Here is a 20165-nt window from a genome sequence, read left to right on the forward strand (position 1 = left end):
AATGCCCACACGCGCTCAACGAACGCTGATGAATGGGGCACTCGTTGCTGTTGCTGCTGTTGTTGTTGTTGATGTTGCCGCTGTTGTTGTTGTTGCATGCTGTTGATGCTACAAACTTCAACCTCAGCTGACAGCGGCCTCATCGCAATTGGCAATAAATCATAACACCCACATGCTAACCCCTTTAGACTCCACCTCTGGCCCGGCTCCCGCCTCCCCTCAGCTGTCCACCCACTCTAGCTGTAAGTACTCATGAGCTTTACCTCTCTTGCCATCCTCCCTCTCTCCCTCTCTCACTCTTTCACTGTGCCTCATTGCATTGGAGAGCAGCACTTGGAGCCGAGTCTCATTAGTGCATACAAGTGCCACTCCCCCTACCACTAAGCACCGCCCGCTTACCTTCGGCTTACCTGCCGCTCGCTTAGCCATGAAGCATCTCACAATCTTTATGTTTTTCCCTCTTGCTGTATCTTTCAGATACATTCAGCACTCGACAGCTGCTAGGCAAGTTTGTAATCGCTTTGCAACACTTGCCTGTATTAGCTGACTTCACAAAACGTTTTCCCACACCACACACACTCGCACAACCACATATGCACAGTGAGAACAGCATTATAGTTCGCCCCGCTCAACTTGCGAGTCAAAAATTGAAAAAAAAAAAAAAACATGAGCAATTTTTCTAGCGCTATAAATACGACCGCCTCTTTTTTTCCAGTCGCACCCGAACGACCGCCTGCCCCGCCCCCTCACGCAACAAAAATCAATTGAATTTTCACGCATGTTTATGGGGCGGCATGTGCCACAGTGCAACTTGCCTAAAGCAGACAACAATTGGAGTCTTTGACTGGAACTCGTAGAGAAGACAAGGAAATAGAATAGAAAAATAGAATAGAAAAATGTATATTATATATTTATATATATATGTTATATAAGTATATATATACTATGCATATGTGTACCAAAATATTATATATGTATATGTAAATATATGTATAACAGTGTATCTACAATATATTATGTTAAAATAATCTATATCTAAAATTGCAGTACAAGTCCATACAGATCTTTCATTTCAACATTTATTATCTAAAGCAAATGATATCATCATCTTTCTTTTCTGACATCTCTGACAACTTCCCTATAGCCTATGCCCCCTATGGTACACCATATATACGTTATTTCTTTCTTTTCCGCTTTAATGCGTGTGTCGTATATCTCATTTGTTTATGTCTTTCGACCCGCCAAAAGCCAAAACAAGAATAACAAGTAAATTAAAAAGAGAAAAAAAAACTAGAAACAAGAAGAAGAAACCGAAAAAACTATTTTGCATGTGGTACGAAGCACTAATATGAATACGAACACGAATACGAATACGAATGCGTATGGCCCATACAGTATGGGCATATTCTATCGGAGGCTAGCCAGGCCCCAGTTACAACAACAACAATAACCATTAAGTGCCCCACTCGTTGCGCCCAACCTTACTTGCCCTCCCCCCGGCTCAATGCCCCATTCCCCCCCCCCCTCCACCCCTCTGCTCAGCATTCAGCCCTCGCTCCGACTCTCTGGCGTCTGTTGACCTCATTTTCGCCGAAAAATTTTGGCGCACTTTCCGAACATAGAACCCAACAGAAAAAAGACAACATATGTCCGACAGGGCACACATTTAGCCAAAGGCGACCAATAACAAGGCGAGTGTGCACGACTAGCGAATACCCTGTCTACATAATCACTATGAATAAATATTGTCAATAAATATTCATTATACTTAAATCACAAAAATTCTTTTCTTTCAATCTTCAATCAACTTTACACGAATATACCTAAGTATTTCTTAGTTCATTTTAAATACTCTCCTGACTTCTTTATGCTTTACAGGGTATCAAAGCTTAGCCCGTATGACACACACACATACACACACTGAACCACGCATTTGTGGATACATTTTTTACGAGTCTTTTTCAAAAAAACTGTCCTAACAGCATATCTTAAGCAAGCCCCAAGAGTTATGTATGCTAATTATGGGGAACTACGAACTAGATAAGATTCTCTGTCTGGCAGCGTAGTTACCTGCCCTGGCTAAAACATTCGTCAAATGCTTTTCGTGCGTAATGTGAATCACATTTTGAACATATTTACGTTGATTTGTTTACAAATTTTTGCGCTAAAGGCGTGCACAACAATAACAACACCAACAACAAATACAACAAAAATAATAATAAATATAGCGAGAGTAAGAAAAACAAAGCACAGAAGAAAAACAAAATAATAGTTGAAAATTACGAGCCATAAGATTCCATATGGAGCGTCGACAGCGACACGTGGAATCCCGTACGTATTTGTGTTTGTATTTCTATTACTCAACAATCTTAAACAATTGAATAACAATGTACGAATCGAAGCACGCCTGATTGAGTGCCGGATACCCTAGAACCGGACATGGCTTAAGTGATTATTGAGAAGTTAGCTTAAAGCTCTTGCAGAACGATTCATCTTGAGCATTTTCAGGATTGAGTACTTGTTCTCTGGATATCGATATTTATCGATCAGGCCTAATACTATTATATGCCTAGAAGAGCTAAGCAAGTGTCTCCTTGATTACTATACAAGTCAAAGGTGCATTCAACCTTTTCTCCAGGTATCGAACAAGAATTGTCGGGAATACAATTTGCATTTGTTTATTTGCAATGCGAGCGATACACACAGCTCATTAACAAAGCAAATTGGCGACACGACAAAACAAAAATAAAGTAGACTAAGTTAGTTTAGAGCCTCTTCAGAGGGCTTGACCTCGCCCCCTCGCGCAAGAAAAGCAATCGAACAGTTCGACATGAAACACGCTTACTTAAAGTGCAATAAATGCCATATAGAGCTTTTTGCTTTTTACAACTTTAAAGCAAATATAAATAAGAATCACGTATTTCTCGTAATTCTCACTTTCGCACTTTTCGCCCCTTTGTAGACCCGTGAATCATGAGGCTATGCTGAGCTCACTTTACTCTTTTCGTTCACACCAAAGGTAAGGAATATTTTTAGGATTTTTGTATTGGCTCTGACAAAAGCTTACAAAAAGCTTGTGATATTTAAAGTCTTCATCAAATGTTTGCTGATGAACAGTGAAAGTGTGATTATAGACTATCTAAAAGTTCATTTCCAAAAGACCTCGACCTTTATCTGCAGCAATATCTGCTAATAGAGAGAGTCCCTATTAGAGGCGACTCACAAAATTGTCAGCATTTGACTGTTGCATACCTGTTGAGCAACGTGATTCACAATGGTTAGCCTGCATAAAAAAGCTCTCGAAAGCCGCACCATGGAATAAAAAGCTTGAGCTCGTTTACACGTTGCGCACGCGTGACCATTGCAATTGTAAGAAACTAATGTTGCCTGGGTCCATTTTATGCTCGACCGCACAGATCGCGTGAAGCGCACGTTCAAGTGGACAACGGACTGACTGATTGACTGACTGACTGGCTGACGGACAAACGGACTGACAATCGAGACGGACAAAAACATGACGTACCTGACATCCGTTTGTCAGCATATCAAAGAGCCCAAATGCACTCAGTGCACATGAAAAAGGAACTGGAACTGGAATTGGAACTGAGACTTGGTACGGGCAACGGGCAACGGGCAACGGGCAACGGGCGACCGGCAGGCAGATTTTGGAGTTACACTCGAGCTCTGAATTTCGTCGGAACTTTGACTTTTGAATAAACGTGTGAATGGCTTTTTGATTGCCGGCGGTCGCCTTTTGAAACCCGCCAGCAATTTGTGAGGTTTCGTTTTATTGGACTTTTGGGGATTTTGCCTTTCATACGTAAATCCATATATTCTGGAGATACACTGCCAAAAAGAGGCTAAGCTAAGAATGTGATAAGCACAGGACACATACAGCAGATATTTGCCAAAGCAGCAGAGAGTTTTCCGGGCTCAAGAATTGTTGCTTAAATAAAAGAAAATTTAAGATACCCAATTATTTTTTCAGGCCAATATACTTAAAATTTAAATAATATTCTTGAATGAATCTGAACATTTGTTAAAGAAAATGAGTGTAAGGAGGGGCGCTAACCTGATGAGGCGCAGTGTATATAGCATATATATATTGGCTATTTTTACATTTTGCTCTTCCGCATATCCTATAAGCCGATTTCGTGTGGATGACTTGCAGTGGCCGTTGTTAATTAGAGCATTTCCTCTTCGGCTTGCCTCAATTAGCCCGTTGCAGCCTGTTTTTCTCTTGCTCTTTTTATGAGCTTAGCCTTGATCATGGCCAAAAGCTGTCACATCGCGGCTTTATGGCATTTTAGTTATTGTTGTCGCTGCCGTATGTGAGCCGCATGACAAATGCAATCAGACAGCGAGCGGACCCAACTGCCTAATCATAAATGCACGACTGGCAGCCAGATGGAGCATGTGTTGAGCCACTACAAATAAATTGCCCAGATATTTGCTTCTATAGACACCTTAAAATCCCAGCAACAACAACGAGTGCTAAATGCTTTTGCCAATTCCAAAGTGTGTCAGGCGAAAGGTTTCAATTTTTCGTCTTTTCTTTTCACTTGCGAAATTCCAATCGACGAAAATTGCAAAAAGTTTTCACAAACATTTTCTCTAAGCTCCATTCAAATATGCTTCTCAGACTCAAGATCCTATGTAGCAAGTTTAGCTAAGACTAAATCGATATGCTTGAGAGGGCCTATCTAGATAATTTTTCTTTTTACTGTGCCCATTTCAAATATCAAGTTAGATATTCTCTGTGCTTTCTAGAGTCGAACGTAAATATCTTTTACACTCTTGCATCATATTGGAAAAATGCAAATATTAGAACAAGTCAACTCTTTAATGCTTCAGCCTTACCTTAAGCCAAGTCATAGCTGTGACAGTTCTCAACGGAAAAGGAATTGCGTATGGGCTTCAGTGTCTGGTCTAACTTGCAGCTTTGGTCTGCTATGAAGAAGCAACCTAATTGCTTTGACCCACTGCCACCCAAAAGTGGGCAAGTTACTTCCCCAGACTGAATGGCGACAATAACAACAGCAACAACAACAACAACAACAACAGCAACATCAACAACTGAAATACGTGGATTCATTGCTCTTGTAATACATTTTTTTATGGCTCCATAAGCCATAAGACGTCTTGGCCAGCTTGGCCGTCTTCGTCTTGGATTGTCTTCAGCCAGCACCGCAGCCAAGCCCCTATCATACTTTTGCATTGATTTTCCATTTTCAATTACACTCACATACAATAGAGCATATTAGTGGGCTGATAAATCCTGCCCAACTATGGGAGATGTGATCAAGCTTAAGTCTTAATATAAAAGCGAGATATAGAAATATATCTATATATGAACTAGTTGCGGAAGAAATCTAATAGAGTGCAATCAGAGCAGCCAGTGGAACGTTTAAGCATATGACATAAAGAGAAGAAGGGAAGGACAAAAAGCAGAGGACAGGCAGAACAGCCAGTGCTAACGTTTACAAATCTGACATAGAAGGAAATCAGGACATTGAGAGAGAGAGAGAGGAAAACACATGCTTGAGAAGCGCAGCTAGTCCCTGTCAGTGTCAGGCCTATGAAGTCAACATATAGCGGAACAGGGCGGAAATTTAGAATTAATTCAGTATTTTGTTAGCGTATCGAAAATTCGTTCTATGGCAAGTGGATGGCTACATGTTTCTGATGTCTCTGATGTTTTGTCATTTTATTGGCATTGCGGTTGGCTCCGACTTGTCTGCCGACTTTGGCGTGAGGATTTCGAACGAGGGTTGGCTAGAGGAAGACATAGAGACGCGGGGCACAACGACAGAGAGCCAATGCTGTAGCAACAAACTGTTTTCACAGTTATTCGGTTAGTTGTTGTTGTTGTTGTTGTTGCGTTTGCCATTTATATCGGCAATTGCTGTTGGGCACCTTACAATCATGATTAACATTAGTTTTAACATGATGATTAAACACTTGATAATCCATAATGAGCGAAGCCTATAACAGATGTCTATATACGGCATAGTCAAGTCACGCAAATTATTAAATATCCGTTTAATGCAAATCTACTATGAAAATTATACTAAAACAAGTAAGAAAGCTCTAGTCGAGACTGCCCGACTAAAGATATACATTTATTACTGATTTTCGATAATATTTTTTATCGGTATCAAAATAACGGGGCAAGTTATCGATATTTAAAGTCTCGATATGCGCGTGCTAGACACGGATCTAGGAAAAAGAATTTCTTCTCTAGCTCTTATATCTTCTGAGATCGACGCGTTCAAGCATACGGACAAACGGACGGACGGACAGAGCTAAGTCGACTCAGCTCGTCGCCCTCATTAAGAATATAAATACTTTATGGGATCTACCACGCCTTCTTCTGCATGTTACATACATTTAACAAAACCATTATAACCTCGTTTCCCATTTTCAATGGGTAATATGTAGGTCAATATCGCTGTCTCTCTATATATATATATGTATGCAATATATATATATATATATAATATATATATATTTTTATCATTTATATATTTTGCATGCATGAATGCAAAAAACAGCGGAAATATAATAATATATGTAATACGTAGGTCATTATCGCTGTCTCTCTCTCTCTCTCTCTATATATATATATACATATATATGTATGCAATATATATATATTTATAATCTATATATTTTTACAACTTATGTAAATACATAAATCTTTATACATATGTATGTATATTCGTGTTATCAAGTATTTAGGCAAATGCATGCAAAAAACAGCGGAAATCGATACAGAGACCTTTCCTTATGTGAGTGACGAGCAGATACCCTGAGTTTTTTTTTCCAATTTGTTATGATTTAAAATAGATATTTATGTACGGAAAATTCAACGATACTTATCGATAAAGATAATATAGCCTATATTCCCTAGCTGCTCCTCTATTCTGTTCTTCATGTACTCTTTCCTCCCTTCGTCCTCATCCCCGTTCTCATATTTCTTCCGCTTCCTCTTTCTCCGCTAAATTCAAACTATCGTACACACAACTGACAGCTTTTAATTACCAGGTATAAGTATAATCAAATAAAATTGTTTTATAATATAGTATAATAAAAAATAAAATGTACAGTATTAAATTAACGCTACACAAGGAAACATATTGTTGAAAATATTTGGCTAAGTAAATATTGTAAATGCATACAGTATCTTATCTTAAAAGACCCTAAATACACACACGCACGCGCACACACGCACTCAAATGATTATATAACCGAATATTTGATTTGTAAAAAGGGGCGCTCAAATAGAGATAATCAACTATATTTTCCGGGAAAAAAATGAGAGAGAATTTTGTGTGGCCAGCTACGTTTGCATTTGCTGTGAATCATTCACGATTCGGATATCCGATTTATGAAAGTATTTAATAATGTATTTATAGAGTACTAGAAATTTTAAACATATGTCGTACATATCAAATAAAAGGTTATAATAAATTTAATATTATAGATAAATATAATACATAATGTTATATTACTTATAACCACGAGGTCATTCCCTTCATCTGGCTCTCTAGCTTTACTTCTGCTTCTCCCTCACACTCTCTACCTTTCTCTCCAGCTTCAAAATCAAAGAAATTTTAGATTTCGCATCAATTTAACGCTGTGTCCTTGGCATACTTATATCTCTACATGAATATGTGCGTCAAAATATAAAGAACAAGCAAAATTTGCCTTTGAACCGAAAAATAAGAATACTTGAAAATCGAACCTTGATTAATCGATGATATTCATTTTTGATAACTTTCTCTGATAGTAGTAGTATGCTCTTCAATTTTGTTTGCAGATGTATTCAATTTGCTAAACGATCTCAACTAAATGGGCATCGAAATGCTAATGGAAAACACATGCTAGATCAAAACCTACATGTGAGAGATGTGTCAATGTATGTGTGTGTGTGTGTTTGTATATCATCATAGCATCATCTTTATAAATAATCAATATTCATTTTTATTGTATTATATGGTAATCGAACAGCAACTGCGACTATTAACTAAATATTGAAACAAGTTTCGTACATTAACAACAACAACAAAATAAGATGAAAACAAGTAAGAAAGCTCTAGTCGAGACTGCTCGACTACGAAATCCCCTGAACCCTTGGAGCAACTGATATTTTTATGTGCAAGTCACTAGCTCTTATATCTTCTGAGATCGACGCGTTCATACATACGGACGGACGGACGGATAGACAGACCGACAGGGCCAAATCGACTCAGCTTGTCGCCCTGATCAAGAATATATATACTTTGTGGGGTACACGCCTCCTTCTGCTTGTTACATACATTTCAACAAAACCATTATACCCTGTTTTCCCATTCAGGGTATAAAAATTGCGAATGCAAAAAAAAAAAAAAAGCCAAACACGTTTTTGTTTTTGTCGTATTTTGTTATTACTAATAATCAATGTCAGTTAATTAAGGTAAACAAAACGAAAAGCTTACTCTCTACTCTAGTAATAGTTTGGAAGCAAAAATTTCAAGGCTTTAGCACAGGAGATCCATCATAAAGGCTTAAACATCGACTTTAATATAATATATTACAATATACACAAAATTTTACCAAATTTTATTCTTATTTTATTATACTCATTCACGAAAGTGAATGAGTATATTGGTTTTGAGCAATCTCCGTCTGTCCGTCCGTCCGTCTGTCCTTATGAACGCAATCTATTTCGGCGCTATTGAAGCTAGGAACTTGAAGTTTGGAACACATACTTGTGTATATCTCCGATTTATAAAGTGTTAAAATATTCCTGATCCGCCTACTAGGAAAATGCATTTCCGATATGCCAGAAATCATAGTAGTTGAAGAGCTAGAAAGCTGAAATTTGTTATGTAGGTCCGCGTCGACCACCCTAGATCACGAGCTATGGCGGATATATCTCCGCCCATTGGGGGCGTGGCAAATCGAAACTAAACTACTAAATTGTTAATGGGATGTGAATGAGTATTCCGCAGCGGTAACGCTCGACTGCAACGTTCTTACTTGTTTTTTTTTATTCTGACAGAGAAATTTGAAATTGAATTTATCAATAAATTCCAATTTCACGCCCCCTTTATCACGAATGGGTTATAAAAGTCCCTCCTACTAGAGTATTTATTCAAGTAAGTTTTCATATCTATCAGACAACTAACGTAATTATTAGCCAGAAGTCTGTTAGCAAAGTCAGATCGGCGTTGCTTCTGTTGATGAGCAAAGATAATGTGCAGAAAATGTTGGATTTTGGCTTACCATTTTGTCGTGTTGGACGATTTGATTTCGCCGATTGTGTGCGTGGCCAGTGAGTAGCCAAAATATGAATGTGGATGGCCATATTTGATTAGCGGCTGCCGCTGCTCCAAATTGAATGTCCAGGTGAGGACACAAAATGTTAACAATAAAAGATAACGACCAATGTGCCTAACGCTCACAGCCGGCTTCATCTTTGTTGCTGATCCACTCAGGTCGACAACAGCGAAGGCAACAACAACAGGTAGTCAGCGCTGTTGTCGCTGTTGCTTGGCTGGCTTCAAAATATTGTTGTCTTGTCTTATGCACTTGTTGTAGTTGCTGCCAACTTCTTGTTTTGTTTTGAATTACCGCATAAATTGGCGGTCTTTTTTTCGTCCGGCAAATAGCAGACACAAGAAACTTTTCAGCGGAAAACTTTTTAATTTTTGCATAACAAACTGGCATAGATTATAATACTTATTATCAGATCACTTAACATGAAAAACAATAACAAAAAAAAATGTGACGATAAGCACGACAAATGGACAGCGTTCCCGTTCCGTTACGGCGCGTTCACAACGTTCGACGTCTGTAGTGGCAATAACGAGTCCAAAGAAGCGTTCGGCCACTGTTAAAAGACACAGTAGGTTGCGCAAAGAGCAGTTCCATTTTTTGTCATGTTAACTAACAGCTCTGTTGTGACGTCACATTTTCAGATTGTGCTCTGTTATCCCGACTGAAGCTTGGCGGGCACTTCAACAAAGATCCGTCAAGTGGTCCAAAACAATCAAAATTAAATTATTAATAATTATATATAAACAAATTTCGATAGTAAATACCAGGGACCGCGAAAAAGAGTTACGCATTTAAAAAAATTGAGGGTTAAAAGAACTCCCAAGAAGAGAAAGGAAAACACACATGAGGATTTCTTTTATGGCGAATTCAAGAAAAGGATCAACTTTTATTTGTAATTTTTCATTAAAAAATTATATTTAATTATTAAAATTGATTTTTATGATAAAAATCAAAAATAATAATTATTATTATTATTATTACAGAACAATTTTTATATAAAAATCAAATCATAATCACTAATTTTATTACTTTACACTAAAGAAACTACGTATATAATGGAATAAGCTGGGGGCCTCTCGAAAGCAGCAAGCAATAGGCCCAAATATCCATACATAGCTAACTGAATTTTCGCCATCAGTATTGTTTATTTATGCCAATCTATCTTCACATTCAAACCTAGATAATATAATGAATTAATTTAGTACATATGATTATGCAGATTGATGGGAAATGCATAATACTTAGTACGCCCAGCACGTTTTATTACTACTTCATTTAATAATACAAATAACAGTGTCAAAATTATTTGATTTTCATACAAATTTAAACGTGCGCGCACCATTTTCTGAAATAATGGCGTCACACTGTTAAAACAGCTGACCGCCTTACATAACCTACTAGCTCAATCGAGGCCTTTTAACAGTGTGCATATTTTGTTTGTTAACAGAGGCAGCTGCAAAGCCTGTTAAACAGCTGTTAGGCCTGCCAACCGGTTTCATTATATTTAAAGCCGTTGGCAGGTGCGTGCGCGCATTATTTAAGCTGCGCAGCAAAATTTTGTGAAGAAATCAATGAAATCAAATTGGTGCAAACTTAATGTGCAGCAAAAAGCAATGCAGCATAATCAAAATACAAGAAAGTGGTAAACATTAAAAAAAAATTAAAAGTGTGTTTAATAAGTAAAGCCCAAAATAAGCTTTCAATTGGCAAATTGTAAAACTTGAGGAATCAATAAGAATTATATTCAAGCTTAGCCTGAGGCTGTAAACAAGAAACAACCCCCTCCACATAACCAGGCAGCAAAAATGTCTTATGTGAGTTGTGTGCTATATATATAATCTCTTCTATTTCTTATATAAACATATCAAATTTGCAGCGTTTGAAGGCTACGAAGTGTCCCACGGACGAATTGTCCCTGACTAATCGAGCGATTGTTAACGTGGCCGATTTTCCAGATGATGTGAAGTATGTGCCCCACTAAAGGAGAAACATCACGATATATTTCTATTTACTTATTCATTTATGCACATATATCTCTCTATTATTCAGGTATGCAGATATTTCACCCGCAGCGGGTCAACATTTTATATTCGCACTGGAGAAGACAATGGAAGTGCCCAGAGGCTATGTAGGCTTCTCTCTTGTCCAGCGCAAGTGGGCGATGCTCTCCATCAATCAGGAGCTGGATGTGCGCCCCTATCGCTTTGATGCAAACTCCGATGTCATAACATCGGTATCCTTTGAAACCGATTTTCTCCAAAAGAAGACGTAAGTGTGCAAACTGTGGTAGATAAAAGTAAGGTTAACTTGAAAGAAATTGAGGTTAATTATAGAGAACAAAACTAAGGTTAGGTAACAAGTACAGGTAGAGTTAAAATTTTGTTTCATTACTTCTAAGTAGGTCCAAAATTGGTGTGTGAGTAGACTTGCTTAATAGGTTTGATTAGTTCCTGCTCTTTCCTGATAGATGTTAGACAGAAGAGGTCATGAGTCATGACTGTCAAGGTGTCTTATCTTAGGTGTGAAAACTTTGAATAACAAATAAGTAAAATGGAACCGTCCCTCCCCATTCATTTTCCCGCACAGCGTTTCGCAGGAGCCTTATGACTCAGATGAGATGGCCAAGGAGTTCATCATGCAATTCGCTGGCATGGCCTTAACTGTTGGCCAATCGTTGGTCTTCAATTTCAAGGATAAAAAGCTACTCGGCCTGGCCGTCAAGGTGCTGGAGGCCATCGATCCGAAGAGCCTGGGCGAGGGCAAGGAGCCAGCAATGCGTAATGTCCGTTTCGGTCGCATCTTGGGCAACACGGTGGTGCAGTTCGAGAAGGCAGAGAATAGCTCCCTCAATCTGCAGGGCAAATCGAAGGGCAAGGTGGTGCGCCAATCCATTATCAATCCCGATTGGGACTTTGGCAAAATGGGCATCGGTGGCTTGGACAATGAGTTCAATGCTATCTTTCGTCGTGCGTTTGCCTCGCGTGTCTTTCCACCCGAACTGGTGGAGCAGCTGGGCTGCAAGCATGTAAAGGGCATCTTGCTCTATGGGCCGCCTGGTACGGGCAAAACCCTGATGGCTCGTCAAATTGGAACCATGTTGAACGCCCGTGAGCCGAAGATTGTGAATGGACCACAGATATTGGATAAATATGTGGGTGAATCGGAAGCGAATGTGCGACGGCTGTTCGCCGAGGCCGAAGAGGAAGAGAAGCGCCTGGGTCCGAACAGTGGACTGCATATCATCATCTTCGATGAGATCGATGCCATTTGCAAGCAGCGTGGCTCCGTGGCTGGCAATAGCGGTGTCCACGACACCGTCGTCAATCAGCTGCTGACCAAGATCGATGGTGTAGATCAGTTGAATAATATCTTGGTGATTGGCATGACCAATCGACGGGACATGATCGATGAGGCGCTGCTGCGTCCTGGTCGCTTGGAAGTCCAAATGGAGATCAGTTTGCCCAACGAGGAGGGACGCGTCCAGATCTTGAACATACATACGAAACGCATGCGAGACTTCAACAAGATCAGTGACGATGTCGACTGCAGGGAGATCGCAGCGCTCACCAAGAACTTTAGCGGTGCTGAGCTCGAGGGTCTTGTGCGGGCAGCACAATCGAGCGCAATGAATCGGTTGATCAAGGCCGATGCCAAGGTCACCGTCGATCCGGAGGCTATGGAGAAATTGAAAGTGAATCGCGCTGATTTCCTACACTCACTGGAGCATGATATTAAGCCAGCCTTCGGCACCGCCCAAGAGATACTCGATAATATGCTGGCACGCGGCGTCGTCAACTGGGGTCAGCCCGTTAGCAATCTTCTAGAGGATGGTATGCTCTATGTACAGCAGGCCAAAGCGCCCGAATCCAGTGGTCTTGTCTCGGTTCTTATTGCTGGTGCTCCAAACTCTGGAAAGACGGCCTTAGCTGCCCAACTAGCGAAAATGTCCGATTTTCCGTTTGTCAAGGTCTGCTCGCCAGAGGATATGGTCGGCTATACGGAGTCGGCCAAATGCTTGCACATTCGCAAGATATTCGATGATGCCTATCGCTCCACACTCAGCTGCATTGTCGTCGATAATGTGGAACGTCTGCTCGACTATGGACCCATTGGACCCAGGTATTCGAATCTAACGCTTCAGGCTTTGCTTGTGCTGCTCAAGAAGCAGCCGCCCAAGGGACGCAAACTTCTCATTCTCTGCACCTCCAGCAGACGGTAACCAGTTATATTCCTTATAGCTAAACCCGAACTAATTCTCAACTGCTTACAGTGAAGTCTTGGAGGAAATGGAAATGCTTTCAGCCTTCACAGCGGTGCTGCATGTCCCCAATCTATCCAGTCCGGAGCATGTCATCTCCGTTCTCGAGGACACGGACATCTTTAGCAAGGGCGAACTGCAAGCCATTGGCAAGAAGATGGCTGGCAAACGGTATGTATATAAGCCGATGATGCCACTGACCCGATCTACATTCATCTATACCATACGTTCTAAATATTCACAGCGTCTTCATTGGCATCAAGAAGCTACTGGGCCTTATCGATATGGCTAGACAGACGGAACCCTCTCAGCGTGCCATCAAGTTTTTGACAAAAATGGAGGAGGAAGGTGGCTTGGATATGGTAGCACGCAAATAAGTTAAGCAAGCGAGATCGGAGCTCGTCTAATTGCAATCTCAATTATTAGCTTTTAAGAAAATGAGTTTTCGCCGATATACTAACGCGTTGTTATCATATATATATATATATATATATTGTATATATATAAATATTTAAATTTATATATATATTTCCGATCTGTATGCAAAAGTTATTTAATCGAAAATAATCCCCATACATACGTAACCGACTTTAACTGCTTCGCATTGTTTCGTTGGTCCAGTCCACTAATCGATTCCCGTTCCGATTCCAAAACGTTCCTAACCTTCAATGGCGAAAAAAAAAACCAAACAAATAACAAAAGAAAAAGAACAACCTTCCACTAAACTTCGATCTGTAGCAAAACAGAAATGTGAGACCTGTGACCTGATTTGGCATTGCGGCTGGTATTACAAATAACATAATCCTATTTATATATAAATACAAACATACACACATATATATATAAATTAACTGTTTACATTATAATTGCAATCAAAACTTATATCTCGATAAACGATAAACACCTATAAATAATATGCATTTTGTAGCTGCATTAAATTTGTTAATTAATATTATTTAATTGTTGTTTTTTGTGCTCTTTTTGTTATTCGACTAAATGTTTCTATCTTGTTAATCTTAAGAATTTTCCTTCGAATAGAGAACACCAAAAACATATTTAGGAAATGAAACGTTGTTTAGCTTGCAAAGAGTTTAAATTAATTACATAATATTATACAATTAATACGCAATATTGTTAATCGCCAATGTTATAAACTTAAATAAATAAAATCCAATCTACAAAAAAAAAGCGAAACTAATCCTTGCCTTTCTTTATCTAATCAGGAAGATCCCAAAATTGCGCTAAATTTAGGAGTAACGTCGATTTGTTATTTTCGCTTTATTTTATATATAAATTAAACACAAACATTAACTTTTTAAAATTTTAATATTTTGTGTATAACACGCATATTATTATTAAAATTTTCTGTTTTATTTATAATTCTGTTCAATATAAACTTGATTTAATCCTATATACATAGCTAGCATTTTACTTTTCAATTATAGAACGGAATTATAAAACCAAATGGAAAACTCTTTTATGGCAAATGCATTTATTTATTGGTTAAACATAATCAAATTTAAATTCTAATAAATATAAGGTGACAAAGCACATGGACAAAAAAAAATTTTAATATAAGTATATATGAAAATTAAATTAAAATATAAAATCGATTTGAGATAGAGCCTTCAATAGCATGCATATAAAACTATTTGACGATTAAAACGGATGCATTAAACAAATACATATGGCCGATTTCTATATATATATTTATATATATATTTTGCAACTGGCACTGCTTGAATTAGTGGCTGCCTGGACTTGCACTAGATAACGGTGCGACTGTGATTGAGTGTGAGCTTGCCACAGCGAACGCGACGCTGCAAACGCTGTGAATGAGAAATGCAATCAGAAATGGCGAGTCTATAGAGAGCATATGTGTGCAGTTTGGCATACCCGATTGAAGACGTCACGCAGTATGCGATTGCTGCGACGGCGACGCTCCTCGCACTCCCGATTCTGTGCGGCAATCACCTCGGGCAGTTTCTCGCAGCGTTTGCTGGTCAACGCCTTCATCTCGCGCGTGGTAAAGATGCGAACGCGAGCTGCAGGTAAAGCATATCGAAACATTAGTGAAAACTCAACGGGAGTCAAGGTAGCACGGCACTTACAGGTGGCAGGTGGTGGCAGCTGCTCCAGTCGCTGGTCCAGCGAGTCAAGGCTGCCGTATTCGATGAGCTGCTCGAGCTCTTTGCGGCGTGCATTGCGCAGCAGCTGCATCTGATTGAGAATCGCTTTGCGCTGCTTGGACTGAGCGCAGAACTGCGGGCGAGCACGTTGCAGATGATCCTGCAAGGATAATGACACTGGCGTTTCCTCGCTGGCGTCCGCACCCGAACTGAAGTGTATGACATAGGCAATGCCACGTGGCCGCACTTGCAGCATATGCTGTGATTGCCTCTGTTCCCCCTCCAAGCCCTGCTGCTGCGATCGCTTCTGCTCGCTGGAACTGGAGCTGTGCTGTCGACGCTGGCGCAGCTGCAGCTGCTGCTGATGGCACGCCACATCGTCATACTGATGCGTTGTTGTCGTTGTTGTTGTGGTCGTCGACTCACCAGCATTGGCCAAACTCAACGGTATGGACATCTCCGAACTAATGCACATGGATGAGGTGGAGTTCGTGGTTGTGCAATTGGTACTTGCTGCAGTTGTTACTGCTGCAGCTGCCGATGCCGCTGCCGCTGCCGCTGCCGCAGTCGTCGTCACTGTTGCTGCCGCAGTGTGCACATGGCAAGGCGAGGCATGCGAGTTGACCACTTGATAGTAGATGGCGCCCTCATCCAGGCAGCCATAGATATTGCCAACAGCCTGAGCGTATTGCATTTCCATGTATTGACTTTGTGGCTGTTGTTGGCATTGTTGTTGTTGTTGTTGGTATTGATGTTGCTGGCATTGCTGGTGTGGTTGGTGTTTCTGATACGGGCATTGGTGCTGTAAATTGAGATAGAGACATTTAGTTACGATAGGATACTGAGCTGTTGGTAGATGTGAATATATCGCAAAATATTGTAATACATAGCGATTTCTCTGTCATTCTTATATAGTTATGTAACTCTACATGTAAGTCTACGGCTGAGATATTATATTAAAGACAAGACCTGGAACTCGAGCCCATATCAGCATTGTTTACCCTAAATGATTGGGCCAATCAAACTCCCTCGCCCTCTCTCACTCACTCGTGCACTCTCACCTCCTCTCTACCTCTCGATTGTCACTCAAACTCTCATCATAAGATCTGTTTGGTTTGCAGTGGAACCTTCCAATTCGATATTTCCCAATCTCTATCTCTCTTTCTCTCTATCCATATATATCTCTCTCTTTCTAATCTGTTAGTTCATAAACAAGTTCCTTCCCTCCCTCTCTTGTCCCTCTTCCTCTCTCAATCTCCAGCCCAGTGAATGGGTTATAGAAGCTCCAGCTGTAAGATCTGTTTGCATTGAATTTACATCTCACCATGTGGCACGTGGCATGATAATATTGCTGCTGCTGCAGCTGCTGCTGCCGATAGATGACGTGCTGCTTCTGCTGCTGCTGTCGCAGGAGGAGCTGTTCTTGCTGTTGCTGCTGCTGCTGCTCCAGGCGTTGCTGTTGCTGATTTTGATAGTGGGCCATGAACTGGCGCTGTCGCTGCTGGACAAAGGAGCAGACACTCTCGGTGCTGCCCGAGTGTTCACTAAGTGCAGTGGGCGTGGCCATTTTGCTGCGCTGCAGCTGCTTAGTGACGGGCGCACGTGCAGGCGGGTGTTGCGGTCTCGTCGGTGGTGGTGGTGGAGGAGGAGGCGGAGGAGGTGCAGCCGCTGGACCGCCACGCCTGCAGGGAGGTGTTGCAATGGTCTTGGCTGGTGACGCTGCTTTTGGCATCGCTTGATCTAATCGCTTCATGCGATTCACTGTATTTGGCATGGCCTGAGCATGGTCCTTCTCCAGCTGGATGGGTATGCGCACACTTTTTGCGCTGGATGGGGGCGGGAGCACGCCCTTGGCAGCGCTGGTCAATAGATGCTGTAGCGTGCGCAGACGCATAATTTCCGTTTCGATCCAGTTGAGCTGCGTGCGTCGCTCTGAGTCCAGCTGGACGCGTTGCTGTCGCTTCTCCTCATACTCAATCTCGCTCTGCGTCATGGGATTCAACCACTCCTGTACGGCTGCCTGCTCGTCGACAGGCTCGACGGTGTATCTAATCTGTATATTTGTCTTTTGTGTGACCAGCTCATGGGAGGCGCCGCTGCTAGTGGATGTATAGCTACAGGGCAGTGGTGAGAGTGCGGGCGTGGCCAGGCGTGTGCGAGGAGCAGGCACAGGAGCAGCCAAAGAGACGAGAGCCTGCCTGGGCGTAGCAGTTTGGGCGGGAGTCAGTGGAGCTGCGGCACGAGCAGCAGCTGGACTAGGTGCAGCAGAAGGCGCAGCTGCTGGAGCTGGCGTGGTTGCAGCAGGCACAGGATGCTCCAGCGAATTCCTTTTACTTGTATTGACGCCCACGTCCTTTCTGAGATGCTGGCTGTGGCGCAAAGTATCTATAGACAAAGGAAGTATGGGATATATCACAGCTAGCTCCACTGAACAATAAGAGTATCATACCTGCACCGCCAGCTATAAATTTCTCTCTTCTCTGCTTCTCCTTGAGCTGCGCCTCCTTGTGCTGGCCGCGCTTGACATCGGTGCGACTGTTGATGCTGCTGCTGCTGCTGGTCATCAGATCGAGGCAGGCCAACCGCTTGGCTATATCCCGGATGAGCTGTTTCTTTTGGACATAGCTAAGGCTGCGCTTATTCACCAGCGAGCAGAGCAAATCAATGCCCAGATCCAGATCGCATTTAGCGGGCGAGCTAGTGGAGCTCGAGCAGCTAGATTTATTTAGCTGCTGCTGCTGCTGCTTCTGCTGCTGCTGCTGTTGCTGCTGCTGTTGCTGCTGCGGTGGCTGTTTGTTCTCCTTGTTCTCTTTGTTTTCCTTGTGCTCCCTCCTTTCCTTGTTCGTGTTGCGGCGGTTGCACAGCACCTGCTCCAGCTGCGCTGCATATTCACGCTCTTGACGCTGCTGCTCCACATGACGCAGCAGCTCCTCGGCGCTGAGGCTTCGGCTCCGGCTTCGACTTTGGCTTTGGCTTTGGCTACCACTGTTGCTCTGACTGGTCGAGGGACGCGAGTTATGCTGATAGTCAAAGCTGCTCACGGCGGAGGTGGCGCAACTCTCCCTGCGCGAACTCTGGCTGGGCACAGGTGTGGGCGTGGCCACGGGCGTAGCTATAGGCGTCGCCTGTGGCTGACTGCAAGTGCGATTGCCTTGGACAAAGGTGCTGGAGGCAAGCGGTGAAGCTGGCTTCTGTTGCTTTTGCTCCTTTTTGCCTTCCTGCTGCAGTCGATTCAAATCGCTTTCTGAATGATTGGGTCGATCTCCTCCTGGCCATCCTGCAGCAGGCTGTATGGCCGCCTCCAATACAGAGCGCTCCAATGTGCTAATATTGCTGGCGGAGGCAGCACGACCATAGCGATAACCCACATCAGCGGCGGGATCCCATTCGAGACGCTTGTGCGATTTGAGCGCCGATTCCGGTGTTTGAGTCTTGCGGTTTTGTATCAGCGGCGTTTGCGTCTGCGTGCCTTTAGTTGGTGTGCGCACATCCTCGACTGAGACGGATGCAGTGCGTGGACCACTTGCCGCGTTGGTATCCATGACAATGGGTATTTGCTTCACGTTCTCAGATGACGAGACGCATTCCTTTTGCTTTCGAGTGACGGCCTGGGCAGCTGCGCATGCAGCTGTTGTTGCAACCCCCAAGCTACTGCTACGACTGCGACTGCGGCAGCGGCTGCTGGGCGCGCCGACGCTCACGTTGCTGCTCGTTGTGGAAGTGGTTGATGAGAGGGCCATGAAGCGTTCCAGGCCCAATTCACGATCGTTGGACAGTTCCGCCAGATACTCTCTTATTTTGGGAGTAATGCGCGAGGTACTCTGTAATTTTCTATCATAATGTAGTCTACGATTTGTACTATTATTGTTTGACATCGCTTCACATAGCTTTTGAATTTCGAATTGTACACAAGTGCGAGCCAGAAGTACGCAATGGCAAATGCGCAGCGTCAGTGTGTACACACCAGCTAATGCTTGTGCATTCAAATTTATCGATAGGCGTTAATTGCATTGATAACATAAATTATTTCAAGCATTGGCATTAAAAACAAATATACATAAATTTATTTGCAATTTTACTAATTAAAATAAAAATCAACAAATAATATACATTACGGAACATATTTAAATGTTGTTTATTGGCCAAGGCAGCCAAATTACCGATTGATCAAACTATATGAAGCTGTTAAATTTGAACTATGCGAGAGTATATTTGATTTCATGATCGCTATTTAAAATGTTCAAAAATTATGTTTGAAAGTGAAAACTATTTTATAATTGGTTATATTAAAAGACAAATACTATATAAATAAATTATAAAGCTTTAGAATGTATAATATAACAACATGCATATGAATATGCACTGCGTGCACTAATAACATTGGTTAGTGATAACATTCTTACTTCATTAACAGTATGTTAGGCTGCAACAAGACTGTTAAATTTAAACTAATC

The 20165-nt window shown here is 41.6% G+C and overlaps 3 protein-coding genes across 4 annotated transcripts in view; 1 reads left to right on the forward strand and 2 right to left on the reverse strand.

Annotated features, from left to right (window-relative positions):
• Nucleotides 1-9866, reverse strand: part of mew (multiple edematous wings) — a 59436-nt gene extending 49570 nt beyond the window's left edge. For both annotated transcript variants that reach the window (XM_018016017.2, XM_018016016.2), the window contains exon 1: nt 9271-9866. In XM_018016017.2, the coding sequence (XP_017871506.1) occupies nt 9271-9461 (191 nt within the window). In that variant the 5' untranslated portion in view covers nt 9462-9866. The remainder of the gene's footprint in view (nt 1-9270) is intronic.
• A 963-nt stretch (nt 9867-10829) lies between these two features.
• comt (comatose) lies at nt 10830-14770 on the forward strand. The gene is made up of 6 exons (XM_018016020.2): nt 10830-11138; nt 11201-11289; nt 11374-11592; nt 11911-13539; nt 13595-13753; nt 13827-14770. Exons 1-6 carry the CDS (start codon nt 11130-11132, stop codon nt 13957-13959), a joined length of 2238 nt encoding a protein of 745 aa, XP_017871509.1. The 5' UTR covers nt 10830-11129; the 3' UTR covers nt 13960-14770.
• A 161-nt stretch (nt 14771-14931) lies between these two features.
• LOC108619126 (centrosome-associated protein Alms1a-like) lies at nt 14932-20077 on the reverse strand. Its single transcript, XM_018015485.2, has 5 exons — nt 18161-20077; nt 17036-18096; nt 15694-16513; nt 15479-15627; nt 14932-15411 (listed from the first exon to the last, which is right to left on the reverse strand). Exons 1-5 carry the CDS (start codon nt 19584-19586, stop codon nt 15349-15351), a joined length of 3519 nt encoding a protein of 1172 aa, XP_017870974.1. The 5' UTR covers nt 19587-20077; the 3' UTR covers nt 14932-15348.
• Nucleotides 20078-20165: the final 88 nt, after the last annotated feature.

The sequence above is a fragment of the Drosophila arizonae genome, chromosome X (genome assembly GCF_054131065.1).
Source record: "Drosophila arizonae isolate 15081-1271.41 chromosome X, UAZ_ARI_1.0, whole genome shotgun sequence".
In the NCBI taxonomy this organism is placed as follows: Eukaryota; Metazoa; Arthropoda; class Insecta; order Diptera; family Drosophilidae; genus Drosophila; species Drosophila arizonae.

Coding starts and splice junctions, on each gene's coding strand:
- comt (XM_018016020.2), top strand. Junction 11,593..11,910: donor GATTTTCTCCAAAAGAAGAC/GTAAGTGTGCAA, acceptor TTTCCCGCACAG/CGTTTCGCAGGAGCCTTATG. Junction 13,754..13,826: donor AAGAAGATGGCTGGCAAACG/GTATGTATATAA, acceptor AAATATTCACAG/CGTCTTCATTGGCATCAAGA.
- LOC108619126 (XM_018015485.2), bottom strand. CDS start 19,586: ATGTCAAACAATAATAGTACAAATCGTAGACTACATTATGATAGAAAA. Junction 18,097..18,160: donor ATTTATAGCTGGCGGTGCAG/GTATGATACTCT, acceptor CTTTGTCTATAG/ATACTTTGCGCCACAGCCAG. Junction 15,628..15,693: donor GCTGCCACCACCTGCCACCT/GTAAGTGCCGTG, acceptor CTTTACCTGCAG/CTCGCGTTCGCATCTTTACC.